We start from the raw sequence: 13800 nt of genomic DNA, 5'->3' as shown, positions 1-13800 counted from the left end.
TGGCTATTGAGCCCTTCAAGTGTGGCTACTGCAACTGAGCAGCTAAATTTTTTTTAATTGAAGTATAGTTGATTTACAATATTGTGTTTGTTTCAGGTGTACAGCGTAGTGACTCAGTTTTGGGGGTTTTGTTTTGCAGATTATATTCCATTATAGGTTATTACAAGATATTGGATATAATTCCCTGTGCTATACAGTAAATCCTTGGAGTAACTGAATTTCAAATTTAATTTTAAATAATGTAAATTGAAATAGTCTCATGTGGCTAGTGGCTATGGTATGAGACAGCACATCTCTAGACATTACTCCTTGCTTTGAGAATCTGAGCAAAGAGAAGCCAGGAGTCTGAGCTAAGGCAGAGGTATTGCTGGGAATGAGGCAGTGGGCCGAGGTGTTGCCTATGGTCAGAAAAGCCAGCGGGATGTTCAGTGAGTCCACGTACTGCTCAGCCTAGAAGGAAGGGCTGGCTGGGCGGCTGCAGGCGCTTTCTCCTGCCGTGCGACAGTGACGACAGCAGCAGTGCAGGGTAGTAAGGCGGTCTGCAGGTTTGGAGTTACCGTTTATTTTGGAAGCCAGTGGTGAAATGGAAGAAAACCACAGGGCAGCATGAAAATCCAAATCCCTCTAGTTAGGGGTTAGGGAGCCTGACTATGCGGGCAAGAGGAAGTTTGCACGTCTCGCATGAAATGATAAACAGCAGTTCCCTGGAACCTGTCTCCAAAACAACGGGGAGTTTCAGGTGATACAGTGCGTTTGAAAATAAGAGTGCAGCGCGCGGACGCCCTGGGGAGAATCGGCCCTCCCAAAAAAAGATCCTTTGCTAGTTCATAGTTCTGTCTTCCGACCTATTTCACTCTTTGTGCTCTGATATCCACTCTCCGTGGAGGCTTTTTAAAGCACATGAACAGTAAGTATGGGAAAAAAAATCAAACAAACTTTGGTTGGGTTAAACCCTACCACATTTTCAGGGAAGAACAACGTTCAAACGTTCACTGAGGGTCTCTTTCTCTTCTCCCCACCTGCAGGAGGGTGTTTTTCTTTGACATTTGAGCCCCTTTCCCCTGTCTCTGATGTTTTTCTCACTGCCTTGTTTGTCTCCTCACTGAAGCAAAAAGAACAGAGCCTCGGCTAATTACTCTCAGATCAAATAATACTGGTTATTGTAATTGGTCATTGTCCGAAAACACTGAGTTCTTCTTAGCTCTGAGGTTGCCTGGCACGGCTTAGTTAGCTAACTATTCCGGGAATGTCTCTATTATCTGTTTTACTTTGCAAAAGAAACCGGGGACTTGTTGAAAGCTGGTAATAAAAGTCTGCCCTGGTCCGAGCGGAGGCTGCGTAGAGAGGGCCTGGGAAAGCGTGGCCTCCATGAATCACGTTGCCCCCCAACAGCTGCTCAGTGACGTCATTTGGTTTCTGTGTCGGAGAATAATAAACCCACTAGGTCTTCTTACAGGCCAACGCTCCCTCGTTCTCAGGGCCTCGGGCAGGGTTGAGGGGCGCAAAACAATTTTAATGACCAAACTCACGGGAAGTAAAATGGTTCACGGAGAAAAACTAACAGACTCACAGGTGGCTGCCTGTCCAAGAGGCGTCTTCCTGGGGCTGAGGGCCCCCAGATCAAGGTGCTCAGGGGCGGGGTGTTCATCAGGTTGAGGCCCAGGGAAATGTCCCTTCAACCCTGCTGAAAGATAAGCTTTCCAAGGCGGTACTCACCGGTTGCAGACATTCTGAAGGCTCTGAGGCTTAGGCAGTGGGAACCATTCTGGAAAGCATACGGAGACACATTAAAAGACAAAAACAACCCTAAAATCCTGTTGCCAAAAATATTATTAAAATTCTAAATGCTCTTCTTGGCTTGGGGTAACAGGGAATTCAGTTATCAGGTAGGCAAACTAAATGAGTTTAAGTTTAAATGGAAGGTCACCATTCTGGGTTGAGTTGTGTCCTTCTCCCGAATTCATAGGTCAAAGTCCTAGGCCCAAGTACCTCAGAATTTGACCTTATTTGGACACAGGGTCGTTGCAGATATAATTAGTAAAGATGAGGTCATTAGGGTGGACCTTAATTTAATATGACCAGGGTCCGAATAAAAAAGGAAATTTTGGACATAGAGACGGACATGTATAGGGGAAGACAAAGAAGAGACAGAAGGAGAAGACAGCATGTACAAGCCAAGGAGAGAGGCCTGAACAAATCCTTCCCTCAGAGCCCTCCGAAAGAACCAATCCTGCCAACACCTCAAGTTCAGATCTAGCCTCCAGAAGCAAGAGACGATAAATTTCCGTGGCTTAAGCCACCCAGTTTGTAGTACTTTGTTACAGCATCCCTAGCAAACTAAAATAATACAGTCACAATATTTAATGTCTGCTGTGTGCAGAACATGTGCCGAGTGCTGGGAGAATACAAAAGTAAGTCACAAGAAGCTTCCCTACTCCTACAGAGCCTACAATTCATTGGAGAGAACAAAACGTGCTTGCCCCACCCCCCTCCAAGAAAACTCCTGTGACAAATGAGGGAGCAAAGTCTTAAAAACTCAGAAGTGGTTAAAAAGTTAACGGGACTAATTTTATATGTCACTTACAGTAAAGGTGGAAGTGAATCCTGGCTTGAATAATCCAAAATGGATGATAATAAGATTTGTAATTTTCTTTGGAGCACTCTTTACAACATTACATGTGGATACATGTGTTTCTATTTTTTTTTTTTGATACTGACACTATTTAACCCAAAATAAAACCACTATAAAAGGAGACAATTTCTTATTCATTCAAGAAATACTAACTAAATGCTTACTCTATGTAAGGGTGCTAAAAGGGGCTACAAGGATGTAAGCTTATGCTGCTTATCAAATCCTTCTATTTCCGACTCCAAATTGAGAAAAGAGTATTTCAACTCTCATGTAAAAGGATGTTTTTGCTTTATATTTTCCTTGGGCCTGAAATGTAATTCTCTTGGTTTTAAAAGCGCTCTTCTTCCAGCTCCTATAGGAATGGAATACAGCAAGACTGTTTATCCAACAAAGAATTTAATCATAGTTGGGCAGAAGATGGTTTTGACAATACTGACCTTTTCATGTCTGTATGTATATAGAAAAAGCCCCGGAAGACCACTCACCTGATCGTGATAACGGTCACTAGGGCTTACCCTTCTCACTTCTATGCTAATTTTCTTAAATTTATTTATTTTTAAATAAAAAGCACACATTACTTGTCTAACTTCAAAAATATGTTCAATTAAAGATGGACATTATGGTGTTAAGAGTTGTAGAATGAAAGCTGTGATCAAAGAACATGATTTAAGCTGAGTTCTCAAGGTCAGATGCAATCAAATGTGAACTACTCTGCTGGCAGTATTTTTTTAAAATAAATTTATTTATTTATTTATTTTTGGCTGTGTTGGGTCTTCGTTGCTGCGCGCGGGCTTTCTCTAGTTGCGGCGAGCGGGGGCTACTATTCGTTGCTGAGCCAGGGCTTCTCATTGTGGTGGCTTCTCTTGCTGCGGAGCACGGGCTCTAGGCGTGGGCTTCAGTAGTTGTGGCTCGTGGGCTTTAGAGCGCAGGTTCAGTAGTTGTGGCTCAGGGGCTTAGTTGCTCCGCAGCATGTGGGATCTTCCCGGACTCGGGCTTGAACCCATGTCCCCTGCATTGGCAGGCGGATTCTTAACCACTGCGCCACCAGGAAAGCCCTCTGCTGGTGTTTTATAGTCCCAGGTGGGCACTAAGGGAAGCACTTGCCTATACTGGTTATTTACTCTCTCTTCAGGTGATTGTGCCTAAATTCAAATAACCAGTAAAGATAAGAATACCTGGCATTTGTTCAGAATGTTTATTTCCAGACCACTTTCTGCTGCCTACTGACAGTTTTCCCTGGCTAAACAAAATTAAAATATTTCCTCATTCAGTCATATCCCAATTTCCAATTGATATAGTGAGATCCATTTCAATACTCTCCCATGTTTTTATGTGCTGGGGGTTTTGGCCTTTAGTATTTTAATACAATTGCTGGCTTTAGTGTTGTTCTTGTGGAACATGGGTTTGGAATTAGCTGAATTAGGGTTTGAACACTGAACCTAGGGTTTGAAACTACTGCTTCAAGTTCACTGTGACCTTAAGCAAGATACTTTCGCCATGGCCAGCCTGTTTCCATAACTCAAGTTGGAGGTCAGAGTCGCCTCACAAGGACTAAGTGATTTGTTGAATTTATGGATGCAGTGAGATAACGAATGTAACGTGCTGGCCTCAGAGCATTAAATAAATCCTATTTCCTTCCCCTTCTTTCTCTTCCTTTGAAAAGTGATGGGCAATGCAAACTATGTGTAGTTGGGACCTGGACTTGGTTTTTTTGTTTGTTTTTTTTTTGTGGTACGCAGGCCTCTCACCGTTGTGGCCTCTCCCGTTGCGGAGCACAGGCTCCGGATGCGCAGGCTCAGCGGCCATGGCTCACGGGCCCAGCCGCTCCGCAGCATGTGGGATCTTCCCGGACCGGGGCACGAACCCATGTCCCCTGCATCGGCAGGCGGACTCTCAACCACTGCGCCACCAGGGAAGCCCGGAGCGAGATAATTATAGCTCCTACTGCACAGTGAGTGAAGTATAAGTATTTCCTCATCCTTTGCCTTTTTTCCTTCTGCCTCTTTCTCTTGTTTTATGTACCATGTATTTCTCCTCTCAGGTTTCAATAAGGTTTCTGCTTATTGTTCTCCTTGGAAACCCATAATTTGCTGTTTCATTCTACTGAAATTCTAACGTGTTCCAAGCTTGAGTTCTTACAAGCCTAGCTTAATTTCTTTTGAGTTTTCAGTGTGGGCCAGAGGTGTGTGCCTTAGCTCTGTGGTGTAGTAACATGAACACAAGCCCAGGCTTAAATCTCCTTTCTGCCACTTATGAGCTCTGGGCTTTGGGGGAAATTACTTCACCTCTCTGGTTAAGTAACTCAGAAGTTTCTCAATCTGTAAAGTGGGAACACTTTTCCAGTTGCCTGGGAGAATTAGATAAGATTAAGCACTTGGCCTGTAGTAGGGGCTCAATGAATGTTAGTCTTATTCCTTTTTCTTTTTCTTCTTCTTGTTTCTACCTCTCATTTTGGAGAAGCAACCTGGTCTCACACAAGTGGTCCTCAAGCCAAGCAGCACACTAGCATCACCTGGGAGAGTTTTTGAACCAAAAGGAGGCGCTGGCTTCACCCCACAGAGTCTGATTCAATGAGCCTGGGGAGGGTCCAGCATTGGTCGGTTGTTGTGTTGTTGTTATGTTTAATGGTCTCCAGATGTTTCTAGAGTGGCACTAAATGAGGCAGAGGACACTGGTCTATCAAGGAGGGAAGGGTCGACCAGCACCTCCCAGCAACTCCCACACACTTCTCTGGGGCTCATTTCCTCCAGTAGGCTTGTGAAAATTCAGTTAATCAATGTACATAAAAATCACAGAACACCGTGTCTGATGCATACTTCACATGTTTTTCAAGGATGTGAGAGAGGAAGCATGATGAAGGAAAAAAATCATTCCTCGTAAATTCTACCAGTAGAGGTTGACTTGTAAGAGTTGGCCCCAGGGCTTCCCTGGTGGTGCAGTGGTTGAGAGTCCTGCCTGCCGATGCAGGGGACACAGGTTCATGTCCCGGTCTGGGAAGATCTCACGTGCCGCGGAGCGGCTGGGCCGTGAGCCATGGCCGCTAAGCCTGCGTGTCCGGAGCCTGTGCTCCACAACGGGAGAGGCCACAACAGTGAGAGGCCGGCGTACCGCATTAAAAAAAAAAAAAAAAAAAAAAGAGTTGGTCCGAGGAGGCAATGTGACAACATTGAATTTGAGGTTCCGTGTCTTGCATAGACTGTGCCTGACTCTCTTCCCACATCTGTTTTGTAGCTACGTTAGCCCAGATAGAGGATTGAGGTGTCCAGCGTCAGCCAGGTTGCTGGTTATGAAGCAGAGCCAACGCCCAGCACCCGTTTGTGGCCAGCCCTCTGCTCTTATGCAGATAACCTGACGCTGGGTGACCTTGCCTCCTTCCCATTGATTCTTCCCAGTAGTTAAACCGCAAGCGATCAATGAGAGAATGATCCACAAACAGGCCATTTTACCCAGCGCCATTTCAAGACAAGTCTGTTTCTCTGGCTTCAGTAGCCTCTCAAATCGTAGGTCTGTAGGTAGCTTATTTCCCTTCTCCTTCCAAAGATGATGGTTAATCATTAGACCAGATTCCTCTCCATCTCCTCCTTCTGCAGTTCTCTTTAAAGGAGTTCTCGTTTGAGTTCAGTTGGAATTTGAGGCAGGAAGAGCAAAGTAAACTTTGCTTTTGTAAAAGCCAAGTTTAAAAGCTGAACATTTTAATTTCCCAACTGAACAGAGTAAAAGTAAAATGAGGGCCAAACTGTTGCTACCATAGTAAAATAATGCATTTTTTCATAAACCTTTAAGAAAGCTCATTTCACAACTGATTCAAGTCAACAGAGATTTGTTGGCTGGTTGATAAAATATCACCAGGACCATTTTGAGCCTTAGCTCAAAGTGAAACATTTTCCAGTTACTATAGGCTTTACCACAATCCCCCTAAGGTTATCTTATAGTGCAGTCTACTGAACTACACCTCTGGAATTTCCCCGAACACAATGCATTCTTGAGATACCATATATTTAGATAGTTGATAATGCTGTTAGCCTTACTGTGCTATCTCAAGCAGGAACTTTAAAGCGGCTTGCAAAAATCTGTAGCTCTTCTACCTCACCCTCAGCCTCACCCCAGTTATACACACTCAAGCCCTCCCAGCTGCTCGCCTCCCTCTTCCTCAGGCAGCTGGCTTAGTCTTTTGCTCAAGGAGTCTGAACTTGGCATTCCTGTTTGAGTGTCATGGGGACACCGAAAGCCAGTGCTCTCACGGGGGCGCTCCTTGGCATCTGAGCCTGGCACTTCAACCCTCACTGGGGGCTTATCACTCTTCTAACCCTGCATCAAAACTTTTTGTGGATTCTAAGAAATATCTATCCTCGGAAGACTGTTCCTAAGGCAGTGGTCTCTGGAGAGGAAGGGGAAGCTGGGCCTGGCTCCTGGTGTGTGGATGGAGAAGGTGGAGGTGATGGGCTCAGTCAGGAGTCTCCCCTCTCCCGGGGGCAGTGTTTAATGTCTGTCCACACCCACAGACGATGTTTGAGCTATAGCTTGATCATGCCATTCGGTGTCCATGGTATTTAATGACGCATCATTTGACAACATTTATCACTCCCCTGTAGCCTCTACAAATGTTTGAGGGCCACGTGTGCAGGTGTTGTGCTCAGCACTGGAAATGCACAGACATGGTACTTGGTGCTCCTCCCAAGTTTACAGCCGTATGATTTCCACGGGATGATGATGCCAACAATGATGGTAATTATCATCATCTTTTGGTCTTTTCCAGCCTCTCTGACTCTTCCTTCTCAGCTTCCAAAGAACCCTTTCCCTCTACTGGATCCTTCAGCACTGGTCCCCCTGGTGCCGTCATAGTCTCCTTTCTCCACACGGTCTCCCTCGTGCGATTGAACTCACCCCTGGAGCTTTAAATACCACTTTAAGCAGATGACTTCCAATTTTGTATTTCTAGATTACACCCCTATAATCACAGGCTTGTGTTTCTTTTCTTTTTTTTGCCGCACTGCATAGCTTGTGGGATCTTAGTTCCCTGACCAGGGATTGAACCCGGGCCCTCGGCACTGAGCGAGCAGAGTCCTAACCATTGGACTGCCGGGCAATTCCCCACAGGCTTGTATTTCTAATTGCTTTTCAGATATCTCCATTTGGTGGTCTCACAGATATCTTCATCTTGAAATGTTCAAACCTTATACTCATTACATTTCCCACAAATCTGTTCCTTCCCCCTTTTATTTCCTGTGCCAGTAAATGGTATTATCATTCTCTCACCCACTGGATTTAGATTTCTCCTTCACAAGTCAAATCCCATCAGTTACAACCTCCCCTTGACTCTACCTCCTTCATGCTTTTTAGATTTGCCCCAACATTCTTCATCCATTGCTACTGCTCTGGTTGACACTTCCTATTTAGCTTCTAGAATCCAGAGCATTGCCACACTGACTACCACCAATTTAATTCTACATATAGTCTTCCAAGCAATTTTTTCTAAAATTGAAATCCTGCCGTATCACTTCCCTGCTAACAATCATCCGATGCCTTCTCTTTGCTTCTTAGTCGAGTCCAAATCCTTAGGACGATTACAAATCACTTTCCAGTCGGTTCCCCATCTGTCCTTCCAGGTTAATCTCCGACAATGGTCGGCCACAAAGCCGACATTCTAGCTTCCCTGAGCAATTCACCTGTGTGTATATTACCAGGTACACCCGCTTTCCTACTCCTCTGTGTCAAGTTCCTTTGTCTGGAATGTCCTTCCCCCTCTTGCTCACCTGGAGAAAGCCCACTTCATCATGCCTGAAACCCAGCTCATGTCTCTTTCTCCCAAACAGTCCCTAAATTCCCCAGACAAGCCAAGGCCTTTTTCCAAGTGTTCCTAGAAGTCCCTAGGGGATCCTGCTATAATAATACCTTCCACATTGTAGTATTTATTTGTTTCTCCCTCTAGACTGTATGCCTTGAAGGCAGGTATCAATGTATTATTGATTTTTGCATCTTAGTCTTAGCACCTAGCATTCAATAAATATTTGTTGAATGAATGAAAAATTGAGGCTTAGGTGAAAAATAAAAAATGAAATTTACTAAACCTTATTCTTAAGAGGGAAAAGTGACTCAAGAGAGCCCACTTGTGATTCACACTCTGTATCTTACAGAGATCGATGATGCCAGGCACAGGCCACGAAGGTGTGGAAGAAGTCTCTGATCTGACCCAGATCCCTGATGCTTGCGACCTTAAGGCCTTTTTCCTGAACTGGGAAGAAACGTAGCAGGGTTTACTTGAAAAAAATTTCTTTTAACCTGCTTTCCTTCATTTGTAACTTTTCCTAATCTTAACTACTTTAAGATTATCCAGTCCCCCTCAATAAAAACTAATAATTGTCACCAAATAAAGATGAGAAAACTAAAAATAAATGTAGAAACTATTAATGAAGATCAAAGTGGGCCATGTATCTAAATGAATTTCACTGCTTGACTGGGGGGATGGGTTAATAAAGATGTTAATAGTAACTCCCACGAGCTTTTGCCGTGCTCCAGAAGTGGGACAGCAATGCGCCTGATGGTGGTTCATAGATTCGGTGAACATCGTGGCTTCATTACCTGAAGCAGGTGGGGTTGCCTGCTGCAGTCCCAGGGCAGGAGCTCCACTCACATTACATTTCAGAAACATGTCAGCAAGCTCACAGATTCTAAAAGCAAGTCTGGGTTAAAGGACATAATCATTTGGGAATGAACTTGGAAAAGTGTTATTGGCTGATGCCAGCCTAAGGCATTGTTTTATTACCAAATTATATTTGCCCTTGGAAGGTACTGTGGAATTACCTATGAGCACCAACTTGGAGTTCAACAGGCTGGATATTCTGGGTCACCCCCTTCCTGGCCAGGTGACCCTGGGCAAGACACATACCTCCCCAAGCCTTAGCTCTCTCGTCTATAAAGTAGGAATGGTAACGTTGCCCCTGTTGGATAGAGCTGTTGTGAATCCAAGTAGTATGATGTATGAAAAGTGCCTAATTCATAGTTAGTGCTCAATAAACGACCGTTATTTTACAGCAACAAGGTGAATAATAACTTACATGTACTTTCTTGGCAAAGCAGGCAGAACAAGGATTATTAGTCCAGAAGGTTCTAGAACCTGGAACTAGAACCCAGGTGGCCATTGATTTCATCTAACAAATATCTATTTACTATTACGTGCCAGTTATGGGGGCAGGTGTAAAATACTAGAAACACTGGAAGTGGTCAGGTTTGCTTCGTAGAAAACCTCAGCACTCTTTCCACTGTACCACGCTTTGGGTGAAACCAACGATGACAACATGAATACCAACTGTGATTTAGTGGCCCTTACTGGACACCATTATGTAGATAATAAGGGTTCTCCCGGGGAAGAGCCCTGTGGCCACAGCGTGGGCAGGCATCTCACAGCAGTTTAGGATGGGCAGCAGAAAGGAGCCTTCACCAGAAGGGACAGCTTTAACAGGCGCTCAGACTGACTCAGGTAGGTGTTTGAAAACTGCAGGTCAGCTCTTAGGGTATGTGAATTCAGGCAGCAAGGAAAGGAAGGCCCAAGCAAGGAAAAACCAAAGTCAGTTCTGGCCTAGGAGGTGTGCCTGACATCTATAAGGAAGCCAAGAACTCTAAGGGAGCTAAACAGAAAGAAACAGACATTGCATCAGCTCTCACACAACTACCATTGAGTCTGAACCCTGGTGAGTCACTGAGCAGCTGAATGAACTTCCACCCTGTGTAAAAAAAAAAAAGGATGGGAACTAACTTTTATTGGGCATTGCCTAAAAGTTAGGCACTGTGGATGTTAATTATTGCTTTATAATATATACATATATCAAATCATTATGTTGTCTGCAAAATGAGACAGAGGGACATAACATGGTTAACAGAAGGAGAACAGGTTTGTTGTAAACGGACCCATCTCCAACCTAGGAAATGCCTCTGTGTGGAAACGGGAGAAAGCCTCTGTTTCCTCAGGTGTAAAACTGTGCTATTCCAACCAGCAGGGACCCTAGCAGACAGTATAAGGATTAGCTATTATGTATGTCCTGTGCCTGGCACACAGGGGACACTTTTTAAATGATAGGATTGCTCCCATTTTGCAGATTAGGGAACTGGGAAAGAAATAACTTCCTCAAGTACCCCCAGAGAGTACGAGGTGGAGTGTGGATCTGCCGCTCCATGAATTGATGCCAATAATTAAAACCTCTCTTATCGGTATCCTTTCCCTTAGTTCAGCCCACTGAGTAACTCACTTGGCTAATAGCTCATTCTATTGAGTGGATGCACAGCTTAGGTTGTGTTCACAGCAGGCACACAAAGACACACTCAGAACTCTTTGAGCCCAAAGCGTGGTAGCTCTATGTAATCCCGACATGAACAAGGATCATTTTAGATTTTTAATTATCATCTGTCCTATAATGATGTCAGATGAAGTGAAGCTCTCACATTGGATTTCAGGTCAAAATAAAACGTTCCCAGGGTAAGGCTAGATTGCTGTGTTGTGAGCCTGTCGGATGCCAGTATTCCGCCCCCATTATTTCTTGCTTCCATCTGGTGGTCAAAAGTTGAAAAAGCAGGCGTCCTGAAAATAACTAGGTGTCAGCAGGATCCATTTGCCTATCGTTTATAGGACATCTGAATCTGGGTCGCTGCAGGGCTTTTAGTACTGCTTTCCTGCCTTTTGATTTCTACCAAGTTCCTCCAGTGGAAAATCTTTCCATGTGCAGTGTTCTTTCCTGGGGCTGAAAGGACCAAGATAATCCCGGATGCTTCCCTGCAGCTGAGCTCATGTCACAAATCAGGCATGATTTTCAGCAGATATTTCTTTAAAAGTTTGAAGGCCTCTGTGGACTCTATTCCCTTCTCAACGGGAACAGGCATCAAAGAGACGGGAATAAAATGCTTTGCGCTCACATCAGGAACTAATTGGCAATTTGGCAAATGCATTGACTAATGTCATGCACTGTTATTTCTAAATCCTCTCCTGTCCTTGACCCCCAGTATCTAGATGTAAACTTGGGACCATTAGTGGAGAAGGATAAAGTCTTCTGGTGCCTCAAATGGAATTGAGAGGGATTTAAACTAGGCGCTTTTGAGTGTGGTGAAATGAACCCAGCAGTACATTAATGCTAGGATTTGAGCTCACACAGCATGAGTGCTTTCAAAAACCGTGTTTTAGGAAGCAAACAGAGCCACGACAGACCCTTTCAGTGGAGCAAAAGGAGTTGGATGAAACAATCAATGACACATTAAAAAACCACAACTGGGCTGCAATCATGTGGGCAGAAAAAAAAGTTTTTCTTTATCACAGGATCTTTGCATCTAATGAGATGGTGCCTGGACAACCTCCAGAGGGGTAAGGCCTCTGTTTACTTTAGCTGAGAAATGTCTAAATATTTAGTTGGTTCCCTTAAAAGCCTTACACCAGTCTGTAGCAAACTGGTCTTTAAGGTATGATCTTATTGGGTCTATATTGCCATTGGGAGAGCTATTTAAAGGGAATTTGGAAAAGTCAGAAGATATTACCACTGAAGGTGCAAATGTTAACTTTTTTTTTCCCCCTCTCAAAATTAACTCTTTTTAATGTCCTCCAAATATTTAATTTAGGACCAATACCTTGCCAGTCAATACTTTCTCCTAATTCATCCTAAATGGTTCTCTACTTCTTACATACACTTTATTCTTATTGGTTCCAGTTGGGCCCGAAGTGCTTGAGGCTAAAAAGGGGAGGGACTCCTGAGCGCATTTTCTTGGGAGCGGGAGGGGAAGCTAAGAGGGCTGAGAGACTTTGTCAAAATGTCTATAGGGGTCCACCCTTTAAATTCACACTACGGTCATGTATCAGCAGATTTCAGTCAAGAGCAATATCCAGTTTGCTCTAAGCTCCTGGGATCCTCTGTGTCACAAACACAGCGCATCCCAGATATGGCATCAGTTGGGGCTTTAACCTTTTTAGACTTTCGGATAGTAGAATCCCCTCCAGCATGCCTTCTTTATTATTGCTTCCTGTGCACTCTCACCAAGGATCACCGAACTGCTCCCCTCCCCCGCTGCAGGAGGCCAGCACAGACCCTGTTCCGCCAGTTTGATGAATGTGTCTTGGCTAATTGTGTGCAAGATGGCAGGCCTTTAGCAAGTGTGACCAGTGTATTGTTCAGCCAATCACAGGCGCCTCAGTTAGCATGTGAAAAGGGGGTGTGTTGCCGGGGAGGGTGAGTGTTCTGGCGGCTGAGTCAAAGGAGGAGCGTTTTGGGGGGTCACAGAGCAACACCCACTTCTTTGAGGGGATGTTACTATGCTCTACTAAACCTGTAAACCTCTTACTCAAAGCACTTTTTTTCTCTTCCCTCTGTTTTCAAGGAGATCTTTTTTTCCCATGGTTCAAGCAAGGCAAGACACTGGCTACTCTACAGATGGAGCTCACGTTCCAGGGTTTTTAATATTTCACTTTTATATTTCTGTTAGAGAATGATCCTGCTGAGAGTCTGGGAGTCCGTGCTCGTCAGAACCCCTCACTGACACTTGGATATATTGCTCTGAAAGCTATCCCAGGAGAAAAGATTAAATTAAAAAAAGCCTACTTTTCAAAGCCTACTTCTCAATCTGCCCACATCAAAATAAGACAACTGGCCCTTTGAAGTGGAAGACACAAGAGTTCTCAGCCAGCTTGCTTAAAGCAGGGGGTGGGGCTGGGGGAGATAAGGAAAGAAGAAAGGAAGGAAGGAAGGAAGGAAGGAAGGAAGGAAGGAAGGAAAGAAAGAAAGAAAGAAAGAAAGAAAGAAAGACCAGACCAGTGTCTAAAATTATATACCTTTCTTCCCTCACCCAGATTTAATCAGGCACAGGAGTCTGAATTTCTGGTGAGAAAACTTACAGCCCTGCTCATCAGCGCCCCAAGAAAACAGGTAACTGGTCAGAGAAACCTGTCCAGCGGGGTCAGCACCAGGTGTTTTTTTAAAACCTGTACAAACAGAAACTGTGTTGTTCATGCATAGTCGAGACAAGACCTGGTAAGGGCAGCGTGGGCACAGATGGCCACTGGATGGTTCTCTAAGTTCTGAGCTCTCCAGCTCCCTCAAAGTTGTTGTGCAGCTGAATTCAAAGTTTGGGGGCTCTTAGAGTGAAAAGGAGAGGAATGAAAATCTCATCAAGAATGGCGTTAACAGTTCTCCTCTGTG

The 13800-nt window shown here is 44.4% G+C and overlaps 1 protein-coding gene across 5 annotated transcripts in view; it reads right to left on the bottom strand.

The window, feature by feature from the left end:
* Positions 1-13800, bottom strand: part of CDK15 (cyclin dependent kinase 15) — a 103184-nt gene that overhangs the window by 19402 nt on the left and 69982 nt on the right. For all 5 annotated transcript variants that reach the window (XR_007478470.1, XR_007478472.1, XR_007478471.1 and 2 more), the window contains exon 12: positions 1717-1765. Coding sequence is in view for 2 of the 5 variants with exons in the window: in XM_049712367.1 (XP_049568324.1) it covers positions 1717-1765 (49 nt within the window). In the remaining 3 variants the exon portion in view is untranslated. The remainder of the gene's footprint in view (positions 1-1716; positions 1766-13800) is intronic.

Source organism: Orcinus orca, chromosome 7, assembly GCF_937001465.1.
Source record: "Orcinus orca chromosome 7, mOrcOrc1.1, whole genome shotgun sequence".
NCBI lineage: Eukaryota > Metazoa > Chordata > Mammalia > Artiodactyla > Delphinidae > Orcinus > Orcinus orca.
Note: the sequence above shows the minus strand (reverse complement) of the source record. Positions and strands in the feature narration are given on the sequence as shown.